Source organism: Colletes latitarsis, chromosome 8 (genome assembly GCF_051014445.1).
Source record: "Colletes latitarsis isolate SP2378_abdomen chromosome 8, iyColLati1, whole genome shotgun sequence".
NCBI lineage: Eukaryota > Metazoa > Arthropoda > Insecta > Hymenoptera > Colletidae > Colletes > Colletes latitarsis.
The window spans coordinates 23,173,927-23,198,386 of NC_135141.1; the positions used below are offsets into that span (position 1 = coordinate 23,173,927).

The 24,460-nt window shown below is 47.9% G+C and overlaps 1 protein-coding gene across 2 annotated transcripts in view; it reads right to left on the reverse strand.

The window, feature by feature from the left end:
- The window catches only part of LOC143344577 (uncharacterized), a 30,042-nt gene extending 8,052 nt beyond the window's left edge, over positions 1 to 21,990 (reverse strand). The window contains exons 1-3 of one of the 2 annotated variants that reach the window (XM_076770748.1): positions 21,573 to 21,990; positions 17,873 to 18,385; positions 3,086 to 3,204 (exon numbers count right to left, since the gene is read on the reverse strand). In XM_076770748.1, the coding sequence (XP_076626863.1) occupies positions 3,086 to 3,204; positions 17,873 to 18,088 (335 nt within the window). In that variant the 5' untranslated portion in view covers positions 18,089 to 18,385; positions 21,573 to 21,990. Of the gene's footprint in view, positions 1 to 3,085; positions 3,205 to 17,872; positions 18,386 to 20,670; positions 20,787 to 21,572 lie in introns of those variants that run through there. The other variant, XM_076770749.1, reaches the window with a different exon arrangement.
- Between the last annotated feature and the right edge of the window lie 2,470 nt (positions 21,991 to 24,460).

Below are 24,460 nucleotides of genomic sequence, written 5' to 3' on the forward strand. Positions count from 1 at the left end.
CAACACTCGGTTTAAAATCCACTATGGCTGGTGCTTTGACTTTTCCTCCGGTCCTCGATTCGCTTCACAAAGGAAACTTCCAACCGGAGCACCCTTTCGATGCTCGACCCGTCCGCGACGCGACGCGAAGCGCGCTTTACGTGCGAGCATCGATTGCCTCGGCTCGTTCCTCCGCGAGAAATCTCGAACTCGATCTTTCTTCGATGCCAAACCAGCGTCGCGCGACTCCTTCGATAAAAGTCTCAAAGAAAATTATTCATTCCTTTGTACCAGTACTAACTCGAGCAATAGTGTAAGCGCTGTAGTGTCTAGCGTAGAGATAATCCTAGAACGAAGACGTGGAACGGCTCGAGGCTACTTTCGAACCTAATCTCAAACGTCGCGTGCTTTGACCGGTGTCGCGCTGGCCGAGCTACGCAAAGCCGACGTATTTACATCTCTGTCGTCCAGAAAGTTGGGATCAGTCCGAATCGAGGATCGTCGAACGGGTTGTTTGCTTTAACTAACGCGGTCTCGTTGCCTGCGGGCCGACGACAAAATTACCCGTCGGAGAATATTTAGGAAAGCCCGTGTACAACTTTGACCGGCTGCGTCCGTGTTCCAACTTCTTCGAGCATTGCGAACGACCGTCTCGCCTAGCCGACCGAAAGACCGTTTTCATCTAAGTCGATAACTAGTTTCGTAAACACCGGTTATCTCAACTTTTTCGCAAACTTTCCGTCTCCACGTGAACCGAGAAGTTTTTTCAACGTTTACGATGCCGACAGTCTTCCTTCTTATTTCTTCCTCGATAGAGACACTCCTTCCGCTGATGGATCATCCCTAATGACGCCGATCGAGTCGTCATTGATGATGTTACGCTTGATAATTTTTCAGGCGACGTATTTAGAAGTTTTTCTTTTTATTTGTCACGATAACTATCGATTAAGATATACATGAGCATGTTGAAAATGACCATTGATAAAAACCGATAATGCTGATCGAAAAGCTATCGATTCAGCGTTTCATCTTCAGCCCCTGTAGAATCGTATTTCTTAATTCCATTTTCTGCTTTGTTCTCGCGAGACCGTCTGCCAAATCCAAGGGAGAAAAATTAAAGAAAGCAGCGAGATGAAATGAGGAGGGATTGAAACGAGAAAACGGTATGCAAGGAGGGTGGCTTAGACGGAGCGTATTCCGTAAGAAAACCAGAATCGAAAGGATCGCTATAAATCGCGAAGCTTATCGGACTGGCAGGTTGGCAGGCGGTTTAATGGCAACGGCATCTATGGCCGTTTTGCTAGAAAATCGCCGAGTCTAGTTTACCGACAGATCACGCGATAGTCGGAAAATCCGAGGTGCATTATCCTCTCTTCCAGTTTTCCTTAATCTTACCGTCAAGTTTATCACCGAAAGCAAGGCGACGCACACCGTACAGATAAGACAACGAATCCTCCACGCGCCTAGATCTCACGCGAGTTAAGAGATAAGCTGCAATTGGCAACCCATGTACCGACGATACTGTCATATTCACTCGATCGATTCGCAGGAACGTCTGGCTTCGAAACCAGTAGTCAAATTTAAAACCAGCAAAATGCCTTAATCCCTTTATCCCCTAACACGTTAATTTTATAGCTGTATATCATACTTTATTTTGGCCAAAATCCCGGACATGCACCACAAAAGGGGATCGATTTAGCGTGAAATGTGCCTATATTTTTTCTGTCGCGGAATCCAAAACGTTCGCGTGTCATTTCGCAACAAATCGATCATTTTGTACTACACGCCAGCGATTTTGTTCAAATTGAAATATATTGCAGTCCGTGCGACAACGCAAGTCATTGTTCCGTTGAGTTACAAATTGTTTACAACATACAGTCGCTTAAAGTTGCCAGTTTTTATCAATTTCTACGAAAATTGCCTTTACGAATAACACAAATAATTAGTTAAATAAAAATAAATTTTCAAACGTTTTTCTACGAATTTTACAAATCCTCATACGCTGTGAATTCTGTGCTGCTCATATTTAGAGTATGCTAGCGCGGTATAGTCTTTGTACCGGGTCAAATACCGTTCTTTACTGCAAGGAACGTAACATAAATTCTTGCAGCCTTCAAAGCAAATTGCACCATCTACAAAATGAAACAGAATTATAATTCCGTTTTATTTCACTTTATTTCTATTTTATTAATCACTGTTAACCCCGTCGCGTTGTTATATGGACTACAACGAATTTCAATTTGAGCAAAATCCCCGACATTGTGTGCAAAAGTGATCGATTCGACGTGGAAATAACGCGTCGCGCGAGCTTAACGTTTTGCGCGCGACGACGATGCCGATCGTGCTTGCAAATCGGGGAGAACGAGCCAAGACTCAACGTTCCCGAAAGTTTCTCCATTAATTGGCCCTCTTGGCAAGTTTTCAAACCAGTTAACCTTTCTTCGAGGATGTTTGACGCATCGAAAACTTATTCCGTAACTATTTCGCTGCTCGATCCCTGCCGTCGCGCTTCTCCGACGGAAATTAGTTGCTTATAATTAGCCCCGGTAATGCGCAGACTACAAACTAGCGGAGCAAGAAACCAATGACCCGAATCGAGTGCCGTTATCCGCCGCGGTTCCTAGTATAGCGAATACTATTGATCGAAAGTTAAGAATTTAATCGAGACAAATAATCTCGATACTCCTTGTAATAGTTGTCGTCGTTGCTTTCAGAACTTAACTTTAACGTGCATATTTTTAATAGGGAGCTTTCGAATATTTTCGTGTGCCAGTGTGTATCGAGAACTGCTCGAGAACTCGTGGAAATAGTCTGCTAGAGGAAAATAAGGGGATACTGAAATTTCAGAAGCACCGTCCCTGTAATTCTCAGCTAGTGGCGCGGCAAGCAGGGTGTAGACATTCCGACCACGTAATCTAAAAGCACGAATTTCCGTCCGCGCGAGGAATACTATTATGGCAAAACGTCATGACGGTGTACGTGTGCATCGGCCACGTTCTCTGCGGCTGACCCCGTTAACGCCGCAACAATGTTATCGTCGTGTCGACGGGTCGCGATCGCAAAACCCTTCGTTTGTCTTAACTGGAATAAACCATTGGGGACTTACCTCCTGGTTCCAGCAACTTCGACGACCTTGCACCGACTTCGACTCCACCAAAACGGCGTCAAGGTCCAGTAGGAACTACTCGCGCTTCTCGCCCAGCCCTCCTCCGGAAACAGAAGCACCTGTGACAGACAACGAGCATCCGATGCTCGAGGTTACAATATTCCTCGCTTGTATGCCATCAATCTCTCCCCGTTTAGGGACAATGGATTCATTCCTGCCACTGCACATTTGGACTCGCTTTTCTCGGGGAAACTTGGCCAATTCGTTAATTATATTTTTACTTTTTCATCGGTGGATGACTTGTCTACAACTTCTCGACCTCGTCGCGAGATTGGAAAGAGTCGATGTCTTTGAAAAACTTGGTACTTTCTTAACAAAATGCAGTGCACGAAAATGTAGCGTAAAAGAGCGAAACAACGGGAAGGAAGAATCGAATCGGTAGGGGAAACAAGTTTCCTCTCGACAAAGGACGGCCGCGATGCGCCTTCGAATCGACTCCAGGAGCAAAGTTTTCCATCTTGCTCTCTCTGGAATTCTTCCTCCTTCCTCTGAGCAGTATTTCGTGTCACGGGATTGCCGTGTGACCGAAATACAGAGTCTACCTTGCGACGAGCGCGCGCATGCTCGTCTTTGAACTACATACGCGAACGAGCCAAGGTGGAGGACGTACCCGCACACAAATTATCGGGACTTTGTCCGCGTCTTTTCCACGGGAGCGTGTTGCGCTCCCGCGACACCTTGGCAGACATAGAAATCGAACGAAATCGTCGAACCGGGTCGGAAAAATATGGAAAATCAACTCGTTTACTCGGTTATCGAGGACCGCGCACAACCATCCGTGCGACGCTAAATACCGAAATATCTAGTCGAGCTTTCACGCGTCGCTAAATACGCGAATCGCGTCATCGCGTTTCATTCGACACGCTGGACTTTGCTGAAAATCTATCCTGCCATCAAATTTCCTCCTGTTCGGCGATCGTCCGTTCGAATGGTCACCGCCCATACTCGTTGCGAACGGTCGAATTCGCGTCCGGTGACCCTGTTCTACAGGGTGATTCACACAACCGTAACGAATCGTATGGGGGCACGAGGCTGCACTGAGACCTTCAGATCGGAAACCTCGATGGAGCTAATGTTCTCTTGGGCTAGTACCTTGTTATTAAAATTTCGTCAAAGTTGGCGGGCTCGCTCTGGTCAAATCCACTCGCCTCGCCTCCACGTAGGGCCCCTGGGACCCTGTTCTCACTGCACAATGATAAAGGGCGAGTGGTTGTTAATTTGAGTACAAGTTTCAAACCTGGTTGTGTTGTTGTTCATTGAAAAGTAAGTTTAGTGGTTTCGAGAGAGAGTGAATATTTGACAGAAGGAGCAGATAGGAATTGGGGGATTAGGCGAACTGACTCTTTGAAAGAGAGATATGTCTTCCTTATAAAATAAAATTGGTTCGCTTATAGATTCCGTAAAACGATGATAGCGATCGTCGTTGCGTCTCCTGACAAAAATTGCATGACAGCGGTTTGTCGCGCTCGGGAATCGGAGCAATCGTCGAGGGTTCGAAAGCGTTTCGATAATTAATCTCTTCCCCGACAGACGGAATCCTGGGCGCGTTGTCGCCAAGCGGTACGGAGCCAACGAAGGCGGGGAGGGCGTTAACGAGGAGTAACTGTCCATCGTGGAACGTCGCAGCTGCGCTCGATAACGTACGCAGCGTACGACGCGACGTGGCTCGCGCTTCCGTCCGGTACAACGCTACCGATCGAATAAGTAAATCTCCTCGCGTTATCGCCACTTCCTCCGGCGCCCCACGACGACCACCGTTCTTTCCTCTTGACGCGTCTCGACTCGCAACTCGATGCCCGCATGTAGCGGTGGACTGTACGAATCTCAGCATTATTATTCACTGATACAATTTAACGGGCAATGCTCTTTTTTACAAACTTGTACAACTTGTCACAACATCAAGTGCAATTGCTCTTTAGAGTTCTATCGTACAACTGCTATCGAAACTCTTAACGCTTCCAAATCTATCGGAACGATTCGGATCTTCGTAGAGCTGAAAACTTGGAACCGTTTGAAAGCCGAGGTTCGAGCAGTCCGTCACTATCGGCGCCGTCTCGTTCCGCTCGCGTCTGGCATCTCCGTAACGTTTCATTAGTCTCTCGGTCTCGTTGTCGGCTTGTCCGCTCCCTTGTTCTCGCTTTTCGTTCTGCCCTCGTCGAGAAACGCGCCCGGACTCGTGTCACGGCGGGCGCTTAATTACACGGCCCGGAAATTATATTAATACTCGTTAAAATTCCAAGAATGATTTTCGCGCCGGACGGCGTTCCAGCGCGAAAACGAACGGAAAACCCAGGGAGGAAAGTCGACGCGTCGATGTCCGTCGGTTCTTGGACGAAACTGCGACACCCGGGTTGATTGGTAATAGAAATTTCCAACGAGCGCGCGTCGACTTCCGTTCCGGTTGCACCCTCGACGAGCACCGTGAACCGTTGACCTCGTAACACGTTACACGTTCCTAACACGCTTCTCCGTCGATGCGACGCGAGGCGCGACAAAGCGGAAAATACTTTCACGAGCGGTTCCTCGTCCCTCTTTCTCCCGGTGGCTCGCGTCGGAGCATCGACCTCGCTCTTCATCGACCAAGACGATTTCTGCCGGCGCGCAGAGACGCGAGAACCCGGCAAGACGCTGGCAATTCGTTTTCATAAACGCTCGCGTTATATCCGATTTTCTGGCGTTTATTTCGCTGAATCCCATACGGATATACGAGGAGGGTGGTGCAGAGAGAACGGAACGCACCCTCCGGCGCGCGGAAGGATCCAGTCCGCAGGGGGATCCAGGGGATCCAGAGGATCCATCCGGCAGTGAACGATAGCTCGCGCGCCATTCCTGCAACCGGCTGCCCGCGTACCTTGCACACATTACGCGCGCCGGATATACCGGTTAATCCGATAATCCGCTGCTTCGGTCCATTGCCGCGTCATTCGCTCCATCCTCGTCTTCGTCTCTCTGCGTGTACACGGTGTAAAAAAATTATTGCACGCGGTTTCCAGGGGTAAATCGGTGCACCTTATATTTTAACTATCGAAATTTTTACTCGCGACCCTCTAGACCCGTTGTGTGGGGTTAGGAATGCGAGTCTGATCGGTGCCTAGATCCCACTCTGGTTCAGAGGCTGACCAGCTCACGATATTCGTGAATCGTCCATTACGAGAATTACTACGTTACGCGTAGAACGTTCTGACATAAGAATCGATGGAATCGAAGGATAAGTTCAACGTTAGTACGACCGCTCTTGAAAGAAATTCGATTTTTCTGCCATTCTATGCGGATTGGTCATAGCAGGACTATTGGAATTCCCGGTGAGAAATGAATATCCAGCAATGGTTCGGGAGACGCGTAGTCGCAAAGGACGTCGAGGATTAAGCAACGATCGCGGTTATCCCTGGAGAGTCTCGTATCTCTGCATTAAGTCTCGGTAACTGCTGGTCAGCCGGTGCTTAATCCGACGATCCAACGGGCGAAATCGTTCCCAAAGTCGCGGTTCGTGGAATCCTCTAGGAATTCCACAACGCGAAGACTAGGATAATGCTGTGCTCGATCTAACGTGGAGGGTGAAGTCTCGACTCGGTTCCACGCGCACTAGAACCGGTAAAATAGGGAGGATCGGGCCAATAATGCGTGCTCGATCGCGTTACGTTTTCAAATTGAGTTTTCCGTGAATTTTCCGCGAGCGAGGGTCTCCCCTTTGGCCTGGTACAGCAGAAACCAGAGAGCATCGAGTAGCAAAACTCTTCGAGAGCAGCAGCGACGTCGAGGGGCTGGCAATACCGACCGAATGAATCTTTATCCACTCTCGTGGAAACCGAAACGATTCCGTAAATTTTCGCCAGAAAGCGGGATAAAAAGGTTTTCGACCCTCGCTTCTTCGCTGGTATCGGTTTCGATTTCAGCGTTCAATTCGGATTTCAGATTGGCGCCCGGCAATCGCAGAGTCGACCGATTACGTAGGGATTTCGGCTATATGGGAAGATTTGTTAATATTACTTTGGAAAAGAGATAAAAGATCCAACGGCGAAACCTGGATTTAGACTAAAAATATTAGCCAGTGTAGATGTTCCGCTAATGAGATCGGTATGTTCAGAGAGATTTAAACGAAGGAAAAGATCTCGCCGAATCTAGGGGAGTTTAAACAAATTTTACTATCGAGGGACCATCGCGAACACAAAAAATCAGAAAAGTTTGAAAAACTGGGTGCAAGTGGAGTGGACTGTCTGTAACGCAAAACCATTTTTCGTTGGTGCAGAATTATAGCACGAAAAGTTTGAATTATCCCTTGAAAAATGCAGTGTTTTGTTTCTCGTGGAATATCTCCAGAACAGTGAGAGATATCGAAAAAAGTTTACATAAAAGTCGGATGTTTCTTTTGTATCTACGCAACTGAGAATACCTAGTTGCTGAAAATACCGTGCTTTACAAGTTACCCTCAGCGTCAATCCTTGCAGTGCTTATTTCTTCGTAACCACTTTTCATACGTATGTATGAAAATACGTATATAATGATGGAAATTCCTTTGGAATGGAAAATTCTATATAAACGAAATGCATTGTTTTCTTTTGTTCGTCGCCTATCGTGGAGCGTTGTAAATTCGCCAAGTCGTAGAGCGTGACTTAATAGCAATTGTGTTGTTTAAAGCGACAAATCTTTCTTTCGAAAGACAGTTCTTAGACGTCGACGCAACCGATACAATGGTGCTTAACAGAGTAACGGACGGTGACAAAAACAAGGGGATTAAGTGCGAGGTTAGGCGAGAAGAATAGAGGTAGATAAGACAAAGAGCACAAAGCAGCGAGTGTCGCGACAGCGAGAACGCGAGGAAGACACAAAAGATGGAGCAAAACGGGAAGTATACAAACAGAACAGGTGACGGTATAGAGAAAGGGTAGTCACCTAGGAAAAAGAGTGAAAGCGTTAACGTAATATTGTCGTAAGAACGGACGATGATTATACCGGTTTAAAACCTTAATAATAGTATCGTTTGTATTCGTGATTTAAATCTTGGAAATTTTCAAAACATCCCTCTTTAGTTTCCCACCAATTATGGATACATAACAGAGGTTAAGTATTGTTATCGTATACTATTACTAATTATCCTTTCCCTGTATAATAATAATAATTAAGGGATGCGTGTTGCAAGTTGTTCGACGAGGCGGAAATTGTGACATAATGGGAAGCATACCCGGTTCCCTTGCGATCGACGCGACTGGTGGCCACGGTAATCCTACGCGCAGCCTAGAACTTTCGCTCGGTACGGTTTCTGGGTCATGGGGTGGATTGAACGTTGCGCGTCGGCAGCGTAGCAAGGAAGAGGACCGAGAAAGGGAAGAGAAATTCGGCATCGGATATCGGAAAGTCGATGTCGCACGTTAAGCTGGAGATCGCGTTACGGAAACGACCGTGTGGTAAGAAGAGAGAAACAACGATGGACGACCATAGATCGCGGCAAGCATGGCGACCAGAGGCTTCCAGCAACGTTTTCGGCGTTCGCGTTCGGCTCGGGAAAGTAACGGAATTCGCGAACGTCGTGCTTGCGAGATCGTTGGTCGTTGCGAAGGAAACCGTCGCTAATTTTATTCGAAGCGACAAGGAATTTGTTCGGTGGAACTTTGTCGTTTGCTAATTTCTCTTTTTCTCTCTGCTTTCCGTTCGCTCGAACAACGGAAGCCCGAGCAGGCGGGTGTTCCGAGGACAAAGTACCGGGTATTTTCTGGGTTAGTCGCCCGAGAAAACGGTAGCCCCGTAACGTGATACCGTTCCGGGCGATAAATATGTGTATACGTATGTATTTATACATATATACATTGTGTACCTGAATTATATGTATATACAAAGTACATGTATATACATACAGGTGTGCTTAGATTAAACCCGGCTTCGTACGAAATCCCAGAAATCGCGGCAGCCACCGATCCGTGCGACGGTACGGTCAGCAATATTTTACACCTGCCACCTTACAGACTTAATTAGACGGGACGAGCGTAATCTTGCACGCGTAATGGGGCCGTCGAACTAAACGAGCAACGATCTCTTCTCTTTCGCCTATTCCAAGGATGCCACGGGAATCCCACGATGGAAAATTAAACGGGTCTTCGATCGAAGCAGCTGCCTCGTCAATGACCGCCTTCGCATTCCGCGCGGAAGTAATTCGAGCGTGTATCTCGACGCGAACGAATCTAAATCACTTTCGACGATCGATCGAGGCGCACGGCGCTTTCCATTTTCCCTGCCCCATCGCACGGACCGGAAACATTCGCGCCGTTCCGCCCAGTAAACGAATTAGCGATTCGTCGAACCGATTATTTACTCGATCGGCAAGTTTAGACGAGGCTCCGTAGCGTTCGTTTGCCGAGCTAGTCGCGATCCAGATTTTTCCGAGCCGTCTTCAATCGAGAAACTCGACTCTCGGCTGGCTCTCTTCTCTTTCCACCCACATCGATTTAATAAACTTGGCTCCGTAGACTCTGCCAGCCACTCCGAGTCCAACGAATCTTCCCTTAAGAGAGTCAATCTCTGGAGCGGCTTCTCGAGCTAGTGCCACAGAGAACCTTCGACCCGATTCCGATCGATCCCTTTGACAGCTACCTGCTTCTAAATCGACCCACCGCTCCTTTTCATCCGCTCCTCCCCCGCCCTTGGACTCTTCCATTCGAGAGCCAAGGAATTACTCTTCCGGCGAAATTCATTTACATCCGACGCGGCGCTACACCGGGACGTGTTCGCCGCTCGTGAATCTTTTCCGATCGCTTTTCATACACCTTCCGCGAGAAGAGGATACTTTCCTCGAGGGTGTCGAGCGCGTCTTCGTTAATCGGCGAAAAAGCACGTTGCGCGAAGCAATTAAGCATCGTCGACTCGTTACCGCTGAAATTCCGCTTCCGGTGTCCACTCGGTTGCTCTTGACAGCTCGTGTACGCAAACGTACGCTATTTTAACACGCCGAAAATTTATACATTTTCAGAGTAAAACGGGATTTAACTAATATTTAAGGATGGTAGGTTTACCTTGAAAATTATGAACGGTACTGTAATTTGCTTTGAGATACTTTATTTCCAAGGCTCATCGAACACTTTGCGGTGTTCGTAGACTGCAAAAAGGGTTAATACCCATTCGGATCGCATAATCCTGCCGATTTTTTTCACGTTTACCAAACGTGCGGTTGGGCGAACGCGGGGGGAAAGTCGTTCGGTTACGCCAGAAGCCCCAGAAAGGGCGAAGGAAGAAGAAAAAAAGGTCGCGGTAAGGTTTGTTCGTGATTCGATCGTAGAAGGGTTGCCAGGGTGGCGCGAAGAGACGCAAGGTTGACGGGTAGCGGGTGGCGGGTGACAGGAAACCGTCGGCGGATGGCGGGAACCGGGCGGAGGAAGGCTGGAGGCGGAAGCGGGGAATGGGAATACCGCGGGGTTGAAGCACGGTGTAGGGGCTTAAACAAAGGAGGGTCGTTAGAAACAAGTGGCGCCGATTAAAAACGCCGACGCCACTCGCCGCGACGCATCGACAAACAAGAGACATCGTGTTTTTCTCGGACTCCGTTTTCCTTTCTCCTTGTCCGCGTCCTGCTCCCATGCTTCCTACGACGCTTTCTTCCATTCAGCCGAACGAGATCGATTCGATAACACTCCCTGCGTGACTTTTCCGTCGCGATAACCCCCAATTTTCCCCGCTGCATTCCACTTTGCGCGGACAAAAGATTTGGACGGAACGTAGGAAAGGAAAGAAAGAATTTTCCATGTGAAATATAAACACAGTGTTCTTTTTTGGCAATAAGCGTACCAATTTTAAGCTGTTGAGATACAATGGCCAGGATAGAGCGGTCTTTTAAGCCAGAGTATCGGATACGAACTAGATTCTTAAAATAAATGTGGAGATTTAGGGTGTTAGGAGATATTTACCGCGAGCGTGTGCTTGTGATTCGGTGAGTGCGGTGCAAGAGGTCGTGTCAGTCTTTTGGAGGGTCGCGTGGAGAGCTAATCAGAGTGTAGAGTCTATCTGTAGGGTGCTGCTACAGTGGCTTTGTATCTTTCACAGATCGATCATATATACAAAATGTTGCACCCCTAACAAGTTATTCCTGAAGGGCAAGGTACATCAAGGCTAAGAGGACAGAGAACAGCCTATTCTTTTGGCGTTGATACGTTTCCAAAAGACTCGCGTAAATGAACCTTTATGCGAATGAGCTCGACGACGACTCCTCGAACAAAACGGCAGACTGGTCGGTTCGTCGAAGAAAAGCGAGGACGGGACTACGGGAGAAAAAGACCGGGATTCGAGTTCGGTATCGAGATCGATGCGACCGCTCGAATCGACGAGACTGGTTTGTTCTCGAGCCAAGGGTCGTCGGGAAGCTCCGATAACGGATGAATGCGAGGAAGGGCTGCTGGCCAGATGAAAAACCAACCCCGCCGGAGAAACGTGAGATCTTTTCAACGAACGCCGTGGGTTTCGATACAGCTAGAGCCGAGTTCAGGAAGATTCGAAGATTCGAAGCAGATTTAGCGAGTCCGGTTTAACGTGGACGCCTCTTTTGCACGAAAATTGATCTTGGTTGGTCGAAAATGCGAAGTGGGCGGCAGAGGGGAACAGCCAGGACGAACCTTTGAGCCGATAATTATATTTGCGTTTCGCGCGAGCCTGGTCTGGCCGTAATATCGTAACCGGCAGCGCTTTTTCTCATCCGGTGTGCACGTCGCTCACGCATCATCGATCGTTACGCCGCGGCAACGCGACGAAACGCGAGCCGAACGGAATCCGTCGCGACGAATAAATAAAGCGCGAGCGAATGCCGCGATTAGACGAAGTACCGGAGGCGCGAGAACCGAGTTTCAGAGGGACGGAGAGAAAGAGTGAGACCGGAGACTAGGTTCTAGAGGCAACAATACCGAGAGAGACGAGCCACGGATGAGATGGCGATGGGATGGGGTGGGATGGAAGGGGAGAAGGATTCGGAGGAGAGGCAGGAGCCAGGAGCACGGGAACCAGAGCGAGACCGACGTCCAATTCGAGCGAGAAGGCGAGAAACGGAGAGAGACGAACCGGTCGAGGGTTGTGGAAAAGGAGGAGAACCGAGGGAAAGAGAGGGATAGAGGGATAGAGGGAGGACGAGGAGGGGTGGAAGAGGCGAATGTAGAGGGAGCAGGGAGAATCGCGGAAAAGAGGCAAGAGGGTGGATATTCCAGGCTGCACCCCGTGGCTGTCCCAGCGCATTGCCATGGCAACCGACCCTGAAACACCCTGCGGCCGTCGCACCATCGGAGCTTTGCTTTCCGATGATAGTAATAATGTATCCTCGCTTTCGTTGATGTAGGTCGCAGGATGTTACCGCGCCGGCCGCGACAGGGCAGATCTTTTGCGTCGCGGCCCGGCTCGGCGCGCCGCGGCATCCTCTCGACCGGATCCGAAGCCGCAATTACGTAGCTTTTTGCGATACGCCCTCCTCGAACCGGATCTCGCTCTGCTTTCTTACGAACATCGTCGTGCCGCCTTTTTCCGCGCATCGTTGCGCGTTCAAAATTCGCCCACCGAACTAAACTCTCCCGCTATATTCCTCTCCAACCCCCAGAGTCGGTCCAAAGGCTAATACTCGAGAGGAATTTCAGCTATTTAAGCGAGGGTGGAAGCTCGGCCGAGCTCTAATTCTTTTAGATAATAGTAATTTATTCATTTGTTTACGGAGGAGATTATCGAGAATACTTTGGATTTTATTTAATAGTCAGGAGAAATAAATATACTCGTTAGTAGAACCTCAGACCGACAAAGTTCGTTCTAGGCAATCTCTAGACAGGGTGTTCGGCTACCCCTAGGGAAAAATTTTAATAGGAGATTCTGGAAGCCAAAATAAGGCGAAAATCAAGAATATCGATTTGTTGGTTGAAGCTTCGTTAAAAAGTTATTAAAAAATTTAATTAAAAAATTTCAAATCACTCTGGAAAAATTATTTCCAGCTAGGGGGGTTAATCATAATTACTTTTGGTGAATAGACACAACCCCGAAATCCTACTCAGTTTCGAGAAAAAAATTCCTTACCGGAAATCTAATTTCTGGCCAGAAATGTCTGCCCGAATTTTCATGCGCATCTTTAAAACATCATAACTTCTGAACGGATTGGACGATTTTAATGTTTAAAAAAGCAAACGACGCATATTTCAGTGAACAATATGTAGAAATTATAAAAATATTGAAAAAGTTGTTCCTTGATCCCGTAAAATGACAAAAACCCCATAAATCTCATCCAATTTTCAAACGGCCATAACTTCTACAATAGTTGACAGATTGCATTGAAATTTAGTATTGAAGTAGAGCTCATAGATACCTACAAAAAAGTATTAGACAACTTTTTTGTAAGATGTCAAACATAATTATCAAAAATGAAAAATGAATTTTTAAGAAAAATCGACAGGGGGTAGCTGCTGAAATTTTTCGACGGAAAAAAAAATTTCAAATTGTTCTAGAAAAATTATTTTTGGTTAAAGGGGTCAATTACAATCATTTTTGGTGAATACACATAACCCCGATATCCTAGGTACTTTCGAGAAAAAAATTCTTTACCGAAAATATACTGTGTGGCCGGAAATATTTCTACAACTTTTTAACGAAGCCTCAATCAACAAATTAGAATCCTTGATTTTCGTCTTATTTTGACCTCTAGAATCTCCCATTAAAATGTTTCCCAGAAGTGGCCGAACACCCTGTATATTTCTACGTGGCACATAGGATCTCTAGGGATACATAGCGGCCCGATTATTGGCCGATCAGCATCCTCGTCGAGAACGATTTGTGGGGCTCGATACGTGTTGGTTGCTGCGGGACATCAAAACGGCATAGTTGGATAACGCACATTATCGTCAGACAATTCACAATAGACGTTTGCACGCATATGTAAACAAGCGAGACAGACAGCAAGTATACACACTTCTGTATAAGTAGAAACAGCGAGTAACGATCAGACACACCTATGACAAGATCTAATCTCAAATAGTTAACAATGGCAAAGCATCGAAAATACAAAGTTGATAGTTTTAGATGTAATGTATGCAACGAATCCAAGTACTTAAAGTGTTCTTGCAAGTTGGAGAACCCCCGGGATCCTGTCTTCTCGAACGATATAAATCGACCTTGACAACTTCCAATTGGCCCTCCTTCGTGCGTCGGAGAAAGGACCATCGGTGTCCATAACGAGGAACTTGCTAAAACTTCCTGTCCTCGTTAGAAACTAATTACTTTCGCGCGACAGGCTCGCTTCCGATCGGACGGAAGCTGTAAAAGTTGGGGGTACCGACTATTTTGCGATAAATTCCACTCTAGGCAGCCTTTTGTTCGAAAAATTGCAGTCGCTGGACGAAAGTTTCTTCTGGTTGAAATCGTAAAACAATCTTCGTTTGATTTTCTTTCTCGTTGCAAAGGGACGCTAAATTTTTTTAGTTCGAACGCAAACCGCAATGGATCGAATCGTTTAATAATCGTTGCCTTCGCGGGCATAAATGGAACGATACTTTCAACGCATCGTTGAACGGAAAATGAATCGATTCGTGGAACGGGAACGAGAACGCGAAGCATTCGATGGACGTAGGGGCTGAAAAGCCTTCTTCGCCTCTCACGAAAAAAACGACGCCAGGGAAAGTCGCAACCCTCGCCCCTCGACGCTCGTTTATCATCCCCGAGATCGATTGCGTCTCGTGAAAACAAAATCGGAACATTTTTTGGTTGAATCTCCTTTTTTTTTCTAACTTCACGATTTACTAATAACACTTTAACCCCTGGACGCTGGACGCTGGACGCTGGGTCCATTTTGATTCGAATTTGAATTTTGATACTCTGTATCTCTGGGCACTATTAAATTTGGGCATTAAAATCTGATAAACTCTACATAACAAAACATACTTTTTGCAATTATTGAAACATATTGCAGTATATTGCAATTCAAGTTACAATATATTTTAAGCATTTTGTTCCGAATTCCATATTGTTAGTCGATAATGTTTTTCTATAAAAATTAATTTATATGCGCAAAACGACCATTCCGCTTCGCACGGTATAATCAATGCGTATGTATGTACGTACTTTAATTTACTCCACCAGCATTCTGGCACGTATATCGGTCCTTGTATGCTTTCATTATGTAAAATACTTGACATTTTTGATAACTCGATAAATTCTGCATTTCGAACTAAAATAGCGTTCGCTATTTTTATAATTATTTAACGGTAAACAAATTTGGTTAAAATAGTTTCTGGTGTCAGACAAAAATATCTTTTAATTTTATTGGTAAATGTAAAGAGACGCTTTTAAAAAGATACATATTTTCAGTGGTTTTCAATCTAGCACGCGAGTTTCTTTCGTAAGGGCAAACGCGAAATCCTCGACCCATGATTCATGGTCCTCTTCAATTTCCAGATATTCGATCCATCGTTTCGAATCCGGACGGATACGCTCTTTCGATATCTAACGAGTTTCAAACGATCCATTTTTGACAAGAGTTTCTTTCGTAACGACAAACGCGAAATCCTCGACCAACGATTCGTCTTGTTCAATTTCCAGATATTCGATCCATCGTTTGGAATCCGTACGGATGTGCTCTTTCGATATCTAACGAGTTCCAGAGGTTCGTCGACCGGTTTCCGGAAACTGGCGTTTAATGCGAGAAAGGTCAGCCACGATGAGCGGATAAACGAGACGAATCCTCGAAGCGTAGAATTGGCGCGGTTTCGCGACGCGGTCACATTTTTCCCCAGGGGTTGTTTCTACCCTCGGAGTCTCGCGACGTTTTCCTTTCGATGGCCGAGATGGTTTAGCGAAGAAAGAGAAAGCTGCTGCGAGGGAGGCAAAGCCTTTTCACTCAGATATCTTTAATCGCGCCAACGTAAAGACCGTCTACGACACTGAAAGTCGGGGAGGTCGAGCGTCAGTGCCGCCTAGACCATTCAACGAGCTAAACAATGCTCCTTTTATCGGGGCTAGCAACGCCGCAGGAATGATGCGACAAACGCGCGTATTTACCTTTTCCTTTCTTTCTTTATTCGTCGGTATTCGCGGGGGTTTCGCGTTCCGAGCCAGAACAACGCGAAATGGAAAACCAAGACCGAGAAACAATTGTATGCTTCTACATGCAGCACCGATGAAACCGAACTCGGACGGATCGAAGGAACGGGGGGCCCGTCTTTAGACAAAAGTAAAGCAGAGAGTCCGTTTCGTAGCCTTTAAAATGCAGATAACGAAATCAGCCAGGGAAATCATACTCATCCATATTCAAAAGATTTCTTGGGAAGAATTACCATCCGCCTAGATTACGGGCTGTAGACGCGAAAGAACGTATTATCCGGACGTCTCGCGATTCGCGTGCGTTTGCCGCATTACGAGCGTAATCTTCGTGCAGAGTTATTTCGCGTACTCGGAAATTGAAACGAGATAACCGGATGGAATCTTTGAGCAAAAAAAGTGGCCCGGTTCCCCGTCGTAATGGTCGTCGGCGCGACGAGATTCGAAAACGTAAGCGTATTTTTACGAGTTCCGACGCGATATTTTACGGCCGAGCGACGATCGGTGTATCCCTTGGCAGAAATTCGCCGGGTACTCTTTTCTTCTTTCCGGCCTACGGTCTTCCCCTCACAAAGGAAAAGTTTGATTCGCGGAGGATGCTGCGGCCTTGGATACGCCAGAGAGAGTAGAAAACTTGCCGGTTACGAGAGTAATAAATGGCCAGGATGAATAATAACTCGGTTATTGAAAGAAAATTCCGGCCGATACGAGTTTTGAAACTCCGAAGCATTAGCCCACTTCCAGACACGGATAAGGCATCGACTCTGTTCTTTTCCCTTCCCTTTGCCCTCCCTCTTTGTCTCCCTTTCGTCTTTCGTCTTTCGAATTCTCCGGCTGTACGGTTTGGCTGCCGTTACCGCCGAGCCAACGTCCCAATCCACCATCCTCTTCCGCCCCTGCTTGCCTCCAAGCCACGTCCGCATAATGGCTATTCAGATAGCGAATCGATTTATTTCCCCGGGGGCTTTCGGAAACTTGGAACCTCTCAAGCCGTGAAGTTGGAACCAGCTCTCCCTTTTCTCGTATTCTTCCGTTCCCGAGACCCCGGAAACTCTCGAGCAGCCCGATACGTCCGGTTCGGTGGTCGGTCGCGGCAAAAAACGCCAGGACTGACCGAGAATCGCGAAACAAATCGAAACGCGGGACAACCTGATTGTCGCTGACGCGCGCAAAAGACCAGGATATGACGCGCGAGCGGAAAAACTGAAAACCCAGGGCAAAGAAACGACCACTCGCCGCGCGATCTAGTTCCAGTTTCTCGAGTGCAGTCTCTCGAGAGCTGGTTTGAATTTCTCGATAGTCGTTTGTTGCTGACAGCTCGCCAAGAACCTCAAAGGACCTCGGTGGCCGGCCCACCTTTAGTCGCCTCGTTCCCTGCATTCGATGCCCTATGAAATTTGTCGAGTTATCGACTGGAAACCAACCCCGTAAAGAAGTCGGCGAACGTTTCAAACGGGGTGGTTATGTTCGTTTTTGCGTTCCGTGAGAAGATTATAGAAAAAGAAAATACGCTACGTGGGTGGAAGCATCGGTCCACCCGAATCGGTCCGAACAAACGATCAGTGGCGGGGATAATTCCGTTTCAGTTATCCGAGGTAACGTCGTTTAAGTTATTGGGTATTACCGATACATTCTTTAGGAACGGTAAACCGGTTTGTAAGGTCGCGGGAAATACAGGATAGAGAAGCACGTGCTTACCTTGTTCGGATATCCGTTGTATCGGAGAAGCTTCTTGCAGCATTTGCCGCGGTTCTCGTAGTAGAACATTTGGACCATTTCTGCGTGATCGGTCGCGGCGCTAACGGTGAACGGTGCACCGTCGTTCCCGATGCTCCTCGAAGAGGAGGCCGATTGCTGCTGGCCCGATGATTCCCGGCGGCCGAGTGGCACGCACGGACACCACCCCGAGACCATCACACCGATCGATCCGGATCCACCTCGATCCACGCTTCTACCCTTCGCCTACCACGATCGCCTCTTCTTCGACGGGACCTCGTTTCTCATCCTTCCCTCCTTCTCGTTCGCTTTCCGGCTGGCTTCCTCGTTCCGCGCGTTTCCAACGCTTCCGCTAATTTTACAGAGTTCTTTGCCACTTTATTTCTTCGATAAACACTTTGGTGGAAACTTGTTCGACGCTGACGCGGCCGTCCCCGTTCCCGGGGCGCACGTCGTCCACGGTATCGGTCTTCGATCCTCCCGCGAATTCTCGATCTGAAACAAACCAAACCGTTAAGAAGCGTTAATTTCCACGTCTAGGCACTGTTTCCTATTTTTCGTCGCGTATCAGAAAATATTTAAAATATCTTAGCGTAAATACATGTTGCGATTTGAGCATGTACAGAGACAGTACACACGGGGAATTATCGCAAGAAAGAGGCATTCACGAAGAGCCAACCCACGTTCGGAATCCAACGCGAGAGATCCGTATTCAAAGGGATTCGATTACGATGGAAGCAATCGGTTGGTCGAGTTTCCCCCGAATATTCGAGGAAACCGATGAAATCCATCGTCCGGTTTATCTGGCTTAATTCTGTGGCGTTTATTTCGCGATTGACAGACCGCGAATTCCGGGGGAGAAGAGAACGTTCGACGATCGAGTTAATAATTCCGTTAGCTCGCGGGCATTATTCGCTCGAAGAAAGTTGAACTCGGCCACGCGGCAATATCGTCGGCGAACGCGGAAAAAAAACAACGCGCGAATTTGCAATTCATGAAAGAAGTCGAGGGTATTTGTCGTCAACGAGGCAGCGATATTCGCTGGATACGCTAGGCGACCTAGTTCAAGGATGGAGCCGCCGCGCGTCTTTTAGCTCGTTCCTTGTTCCTCGTTCCTCCCCCGCGTCGGACTACCGATTATTTTCGCGATAGCTACGACAGTTGGACGATACGAAAAGAATCGGAGACCGACGTCGGAAGTCGGTTCGGTTCGCGAGATAACGAACGTAGGAAATGGCGATGCCAAATTTACGCTCGCGGCGGACGGTATATTGCGCGTCCCGTTTAATAAAATGGGAAACGAGAGGGAACGCGGCATCGGTTTACTCGATCGACGTTTTCGGTGGCGGGAAACGGACCGCTTTATTACCTCGAAACGATTCGTTTGTCTCTAGTCGACGACGATTTCGCGACAAACGAAATTTCCGTCGAAAATTTTGACATTGTTCGACGATGAACCCAACTGTTTGCCGGCCGCAAAAGACTATCGGAGCGTTTTATATCCAGCTCTCGATGGAGAACTACCGACTGTTCGCCGGTGCGTCGAAGGGACAGAGGGGCAGCCGCGGCTAATGGAAACCGCAGGTTCGACGAACTCTCGGAAAATCGGACGGAAGCTCGCGCTTCTGACCGACCAGTTCGCGTCCGACGGTACCAGAAACAGTAAACCGGTATCGAACGATGCGGTTTTATTCGTTGGAACCGAATGCGGCGAATCCAAGTTCCGTCGAGCCGGCAGGGTCTATCCCTTTCAATTTTCCCAACCCGATCGACCTACGTAAACGCGCCAGAATCGCGAAACATTGTTCGCGATGCGTGCATCCCTCGAATTCTCTCGGCGGTCATTGTTCTTTCGTGCGCACCGGCAACCTAAACCCGCGATCGCGATATTTTACAAGATAACAGCGCGGAGTTTCAGCCATCGATCGATCGAAATTGCGTTTCGCCGCTAGCTCGATAACCGCCTACGACAACGCTAACGAATCGTTGATCGAAACGCAATCTTCATCGCAACTATCGAGAGTTTCAGCAAACGGCCGACCACGAAACAAATATAGGATTCTACCACTCGAAATAAACTTTAAACTTTCATAGGTACCGTGTTTCTTAATATATCTTATTTCGTAATGTTATATCTTTAATAGTCTTTTCGTACTTTTCATTGTCTGAAAGCATCTACGAAGAAAACACGTGGAAGGAGTGCAAACGTGTACGGTAACTTAGGGAAACAGCATGGTTAAAGTTTACTAAACCAGTTTGGTGTACTTTACAGATGTTACGGGACAGTTGTGTTAGGTAAATTTTCAAACGGTCCTCCATTACAGTTTAAACATTTTGTTATTAATTTGTTTACGTTACTAAACACTTTTATCGTGTCGCGAATGCACTTTATCCTATAAAAGAATAAGGTCCAATAATTCACTTATCGAATATGTCACACCAAACGTTTACATTGTAAAGCGCGAGGATTATCAGGTTAAGTATGCTATCGACCATGTATGTTCATTATGTCGAGCGAATATACCGTTATTAGTAAATATCGTCTCGTTCGTCCACAATATGTCAAAGATAAAATTAACATTCTTTTGCACTTGTTTCGAAATTGGCTCGTCATCTATGACTACGAGGCCTCCCTTAAAAAAGGTTAAGAAGCATCTAGGCACGAATACTCGGCATTGCCTATTCAATTTTTTATTTCTAAGAGTCTCGAGCAATTCGTCGTTGTCAGTTACGTTTCGCAACGTTCCGTTCCCCAAACGGCTTCCGGCTATATAAATTACCGTTCTCTCAAACTTGCCGGCACCTTGGAAATCGCGTGCAAGCGGATAAGTTTGCGTCCGCCCAATTGCGAGACGTCGAACGAGTATACGTGGCTGCAAACTCATTTTCGAACTCGGTAACTCAACCGTCGAAGTCGAGGCGAGCAAAGTTTCTTTCCCAAGCGTCGACAAGTCGCGAAACTACGCGATGCAAATTTCAAAACGGTCGGACGTTAATCGAACCGGGGAAAAAAGATTTGAATTCTCGGGACACCGAATATCAAAAGGTTTTTCGCGCGGGTATCGTTTCAATCAATTTTTGTCCGGCTACGAGGGAACAACCGAGCGTTCGTTTTTTCGCGCGTCAAGCTCGCCCGACGACCGTGCCGTTAATAGCATTTTTCTGTCACCGTCGAAGGCGTAAAAACGTTTGTCGAGGCGAGCGTGTCGCGCGCGCGAGACAACGGCCCCCGCGACGAGCAAAAAGTTCCTCGTGCCGCAATTTTTCTCCTCCCAAAGAATTTCCCTCCTCGCGGCAAGAAAAATTCCGGAAACAATAGGCCGCTCTCGTTCGCCGGAGCCATTTTTCGCGAGGAGAACGATACCGCGCAATTACCACGTCAAAAATCGCGCCGCACACGTCGACGAGCTCTCGTTAAAAGCCGAGCATCGAGCGCAAAATTGCGTCTCGAGTGGCGGAAAATCAACGGTTCGCGAAAATTCTGAATCGCAGCTGGAACACCGAGCACCGCAGCGCGGAACGACACAAACACGCCGGTTAATTAAACCGATTGCGCCGACAGCTGCATCGTCGATCAGCCAGCGATACGACGCGCTTCAATCCGCTGCCCGTCGGAGAGGATCTCGTCCTTTTGATCTGCGAGTGCGCGGAATCGCGATTAAACGAGTCGCAGGAGACGTACCTCGATCGGTATGCGGCACCTAGTTCTCGGATAAATCCTTGTCGAGAAAGTTTCGGGTCGGTGGCTCGTTGTTCGTCTGTCAGGATCCAGCCTCGGACGTACGCTTCGCAACGACACGGATCACGAGAAACGACGACGATACGACAGGGAGGATTTAATTAATCGGACAGATCGAGGCAAACGAACGCGAAACGCTGGTCCTCTTGGTTCGCGTCGAATCTCCTCGAGGAAAGGCGGAGGCGATTAAGCGAGGCGCGCGATCGCGGAATCGAAAGCTCGAAAATGTCGCGCTCGAGACGGCGAGCGAACGCGGACTAAAGGGTACGGGCTCGTCGTCCCGTCGTCTCGTCGCGCTCGACGTCGCGCTCGACGCCGAACGACGCTTCCTTCGTTTCGACGGCGCAGGACAGACTGAAAGCTCGCCGCCAACCCGCCGACCACGGAACCTCCCGCCACCTCCCCCACCTCCCTCGCCGCCTCCACCTCGTCCTACCCTTCCGTTCTCCTGCAACTAGCACGCGTGCCTTCCTTCCGTTCTGCCGTTCTGCCGTTCCGACGTTCCGACGTTCCGTGAGTCGAACCGCCGGATTAACGTTCAATTTCGCTCCGTTTGCCCCAGCACCCCGGCCAACCCTCTCTTCTTCTTCTTTTTCTTCTTTTTAGTTTTCTTTTCTTTTCGAATTGCCACGCGTCCGAGAATAACGCGCGGATTCTTGTCAACGCGATCCTATGTCGCGAGACGCCGGCGCGTCGCGACGCTACAAACGGTATGCCGCCGAGAACACGGGGACGTCTCCGTTGGCGGTCCATGTGCGGATCCGGAGCCGCGCACGCGCTCCCATAAATCACCCTGCGAACTCTGCGAGCCGCGTTTCGGGTTCTCGTTCGCTGCATTACGCCCGCTACGTGTCCCGCGAGCCGCCCGAATTTCTACGCTTTTCCCCCTCGCTCCAAGATTCTCGATCTTCCGGCACCTCGGTTATCGTCTCTCGTTTCCTCCCCTACGGCCACAATCGAGGAGAGTCGTTCCTCCTGAAAGAAATACGCGAAACTTTTCGCTCGGCGGTATCGCTCGACGTCCGCGAGAGGAAAGTAAAAATGGCACGCAATTCCTCGCGCACGACTCGCCCCGTATATTAATAAGAATTCCACGGGCAGAAAAAAAATTGTATCTTCGTTCTCTCAGTTTTTCTCCAACCCCTCGGCTATCTTTCCCCGTCCATCGCGTTCTCCCCGCTTCCGCCTCGTTTCTCTTTTTCGCGGCTTCGTTTTCTCTTTTTTTCCTGCTCGCCAGTAGAATGCGATATCACCGTACAGCCCGGCACAGAATCTCTCACCGAAGATTCGTTTTAAAATTGATACTCTCGTATCGAACCATTTCGAAACGCAATTATCGTTCGGATTTCGTTCGCTGATCCTACGTTTCTATATATTCTCTGCCGATGACGAGAATTCCAAAGTCACAAACGTGATCGACAGGCGACGAAATTGCGTTATTAAGTCCGTATATTGTGTCGACTATGTTTTCTCGTTCGTCGTGTTTTTCCCTGGAAAAAACAACGTAGATGCTCGTGCTTGGAAATGACGGCATCATCCGAGAAGTCCTTTGTTCGATACCTATCCGTCATTCGGTCGTCGATGTTTTTTCGTGAATAACCATCGACTCCATTGTCGTCGTGGTGCCTTTGCGCGTTATGTACCTCCGCGTCAAAACCAATTCTTGCGCGAGTAGACATCTCCGGGTCGAGGGAAAATGCCGCCGGGCGCGACTCGTTTGTTCGCCTTTATACTTTCGCCACGGGTACTCGTCGCAGTTAATTAAATAATTTTCGGTCGCCGGGCAATTCCTGCGAGGAAAACTTTCGTTAACGGTCGACCTCCGCCATCCCGTTCCGGGTTTCGATCGAGAACGCGAGCTTAACTCCGGATTTTCGCAACGGGAAGGCGTCTCCTCGACTACTATGTCGATGAACATTTTTCCCCGACGGTTCTCCGCGCCGGCATCCCGTAACGAAAAAATAAATATTTCACCGGAAGACCGACTCTTGCTCTCGCTGAAACGCGTCACATTTTTTCCGCGTCCTCGGCACGCCAACGGCAACGAACTATTTCCTTTAGGAATTCGCGCCGTTTCACCGATCGTTCAAGAAATATTTTCATACAAAGATGCCCTTGCTCCGGTCGCGTTTACAGTGTCATAGACAATGAAATGAACTAGAAATTAAACATCATCCTGGTCACACAGGACTGCGAAACTTTGTTCTCTTTTATTTTTTTCTAACGCTTACTACTTACGAAAAAAAAACTAATTCACTATAACGTAATCTTGTACCTTATCAACCACCTGTCTCACTTCGACCATTTTTCTTCGCGTTCAGGGCCGAGGGAAATCCTTGGCGAGGTAATCCCTCTCTTAAAGTAGTCAAAATACTGTCATTGGAAGTTTTCGATCGTGTAACTCGTGGAAGTTTCATAAAATCCCAAGTATTTTTAACGGTCGATTTCGAGTGTACGGAGAACGAGAGTTTATTCCGGAGCTTAGTTTCGTGGAGTTTCTATCTTTAGGTCCTCGAGGACAGGGGACGCGTGTGTCGCGACGCGGCAGCGTCGTTTGCATGGAAATGTGCCTGGCTAACAGAGCCCCGCGTCTCGTTCCAGCCTGGGCTTTTAATTATCGTGCTCAGACACACGGTAAGACCAACGAAAACGTACTCGCCGATACCTTTTTTTTTTTGCAAACTTGTTCGTTTCGATGGCAGAGCTACTTCTGGAACAGAAAACGAGGGAAAATGATCGCGCACACGTTCGCCGTTTGTAATCTAGACAACCGGTTACAAGCACTGAGAAACGAGTACTGCTAAATAACTTTTGAAAAAGTTGAATTTCGG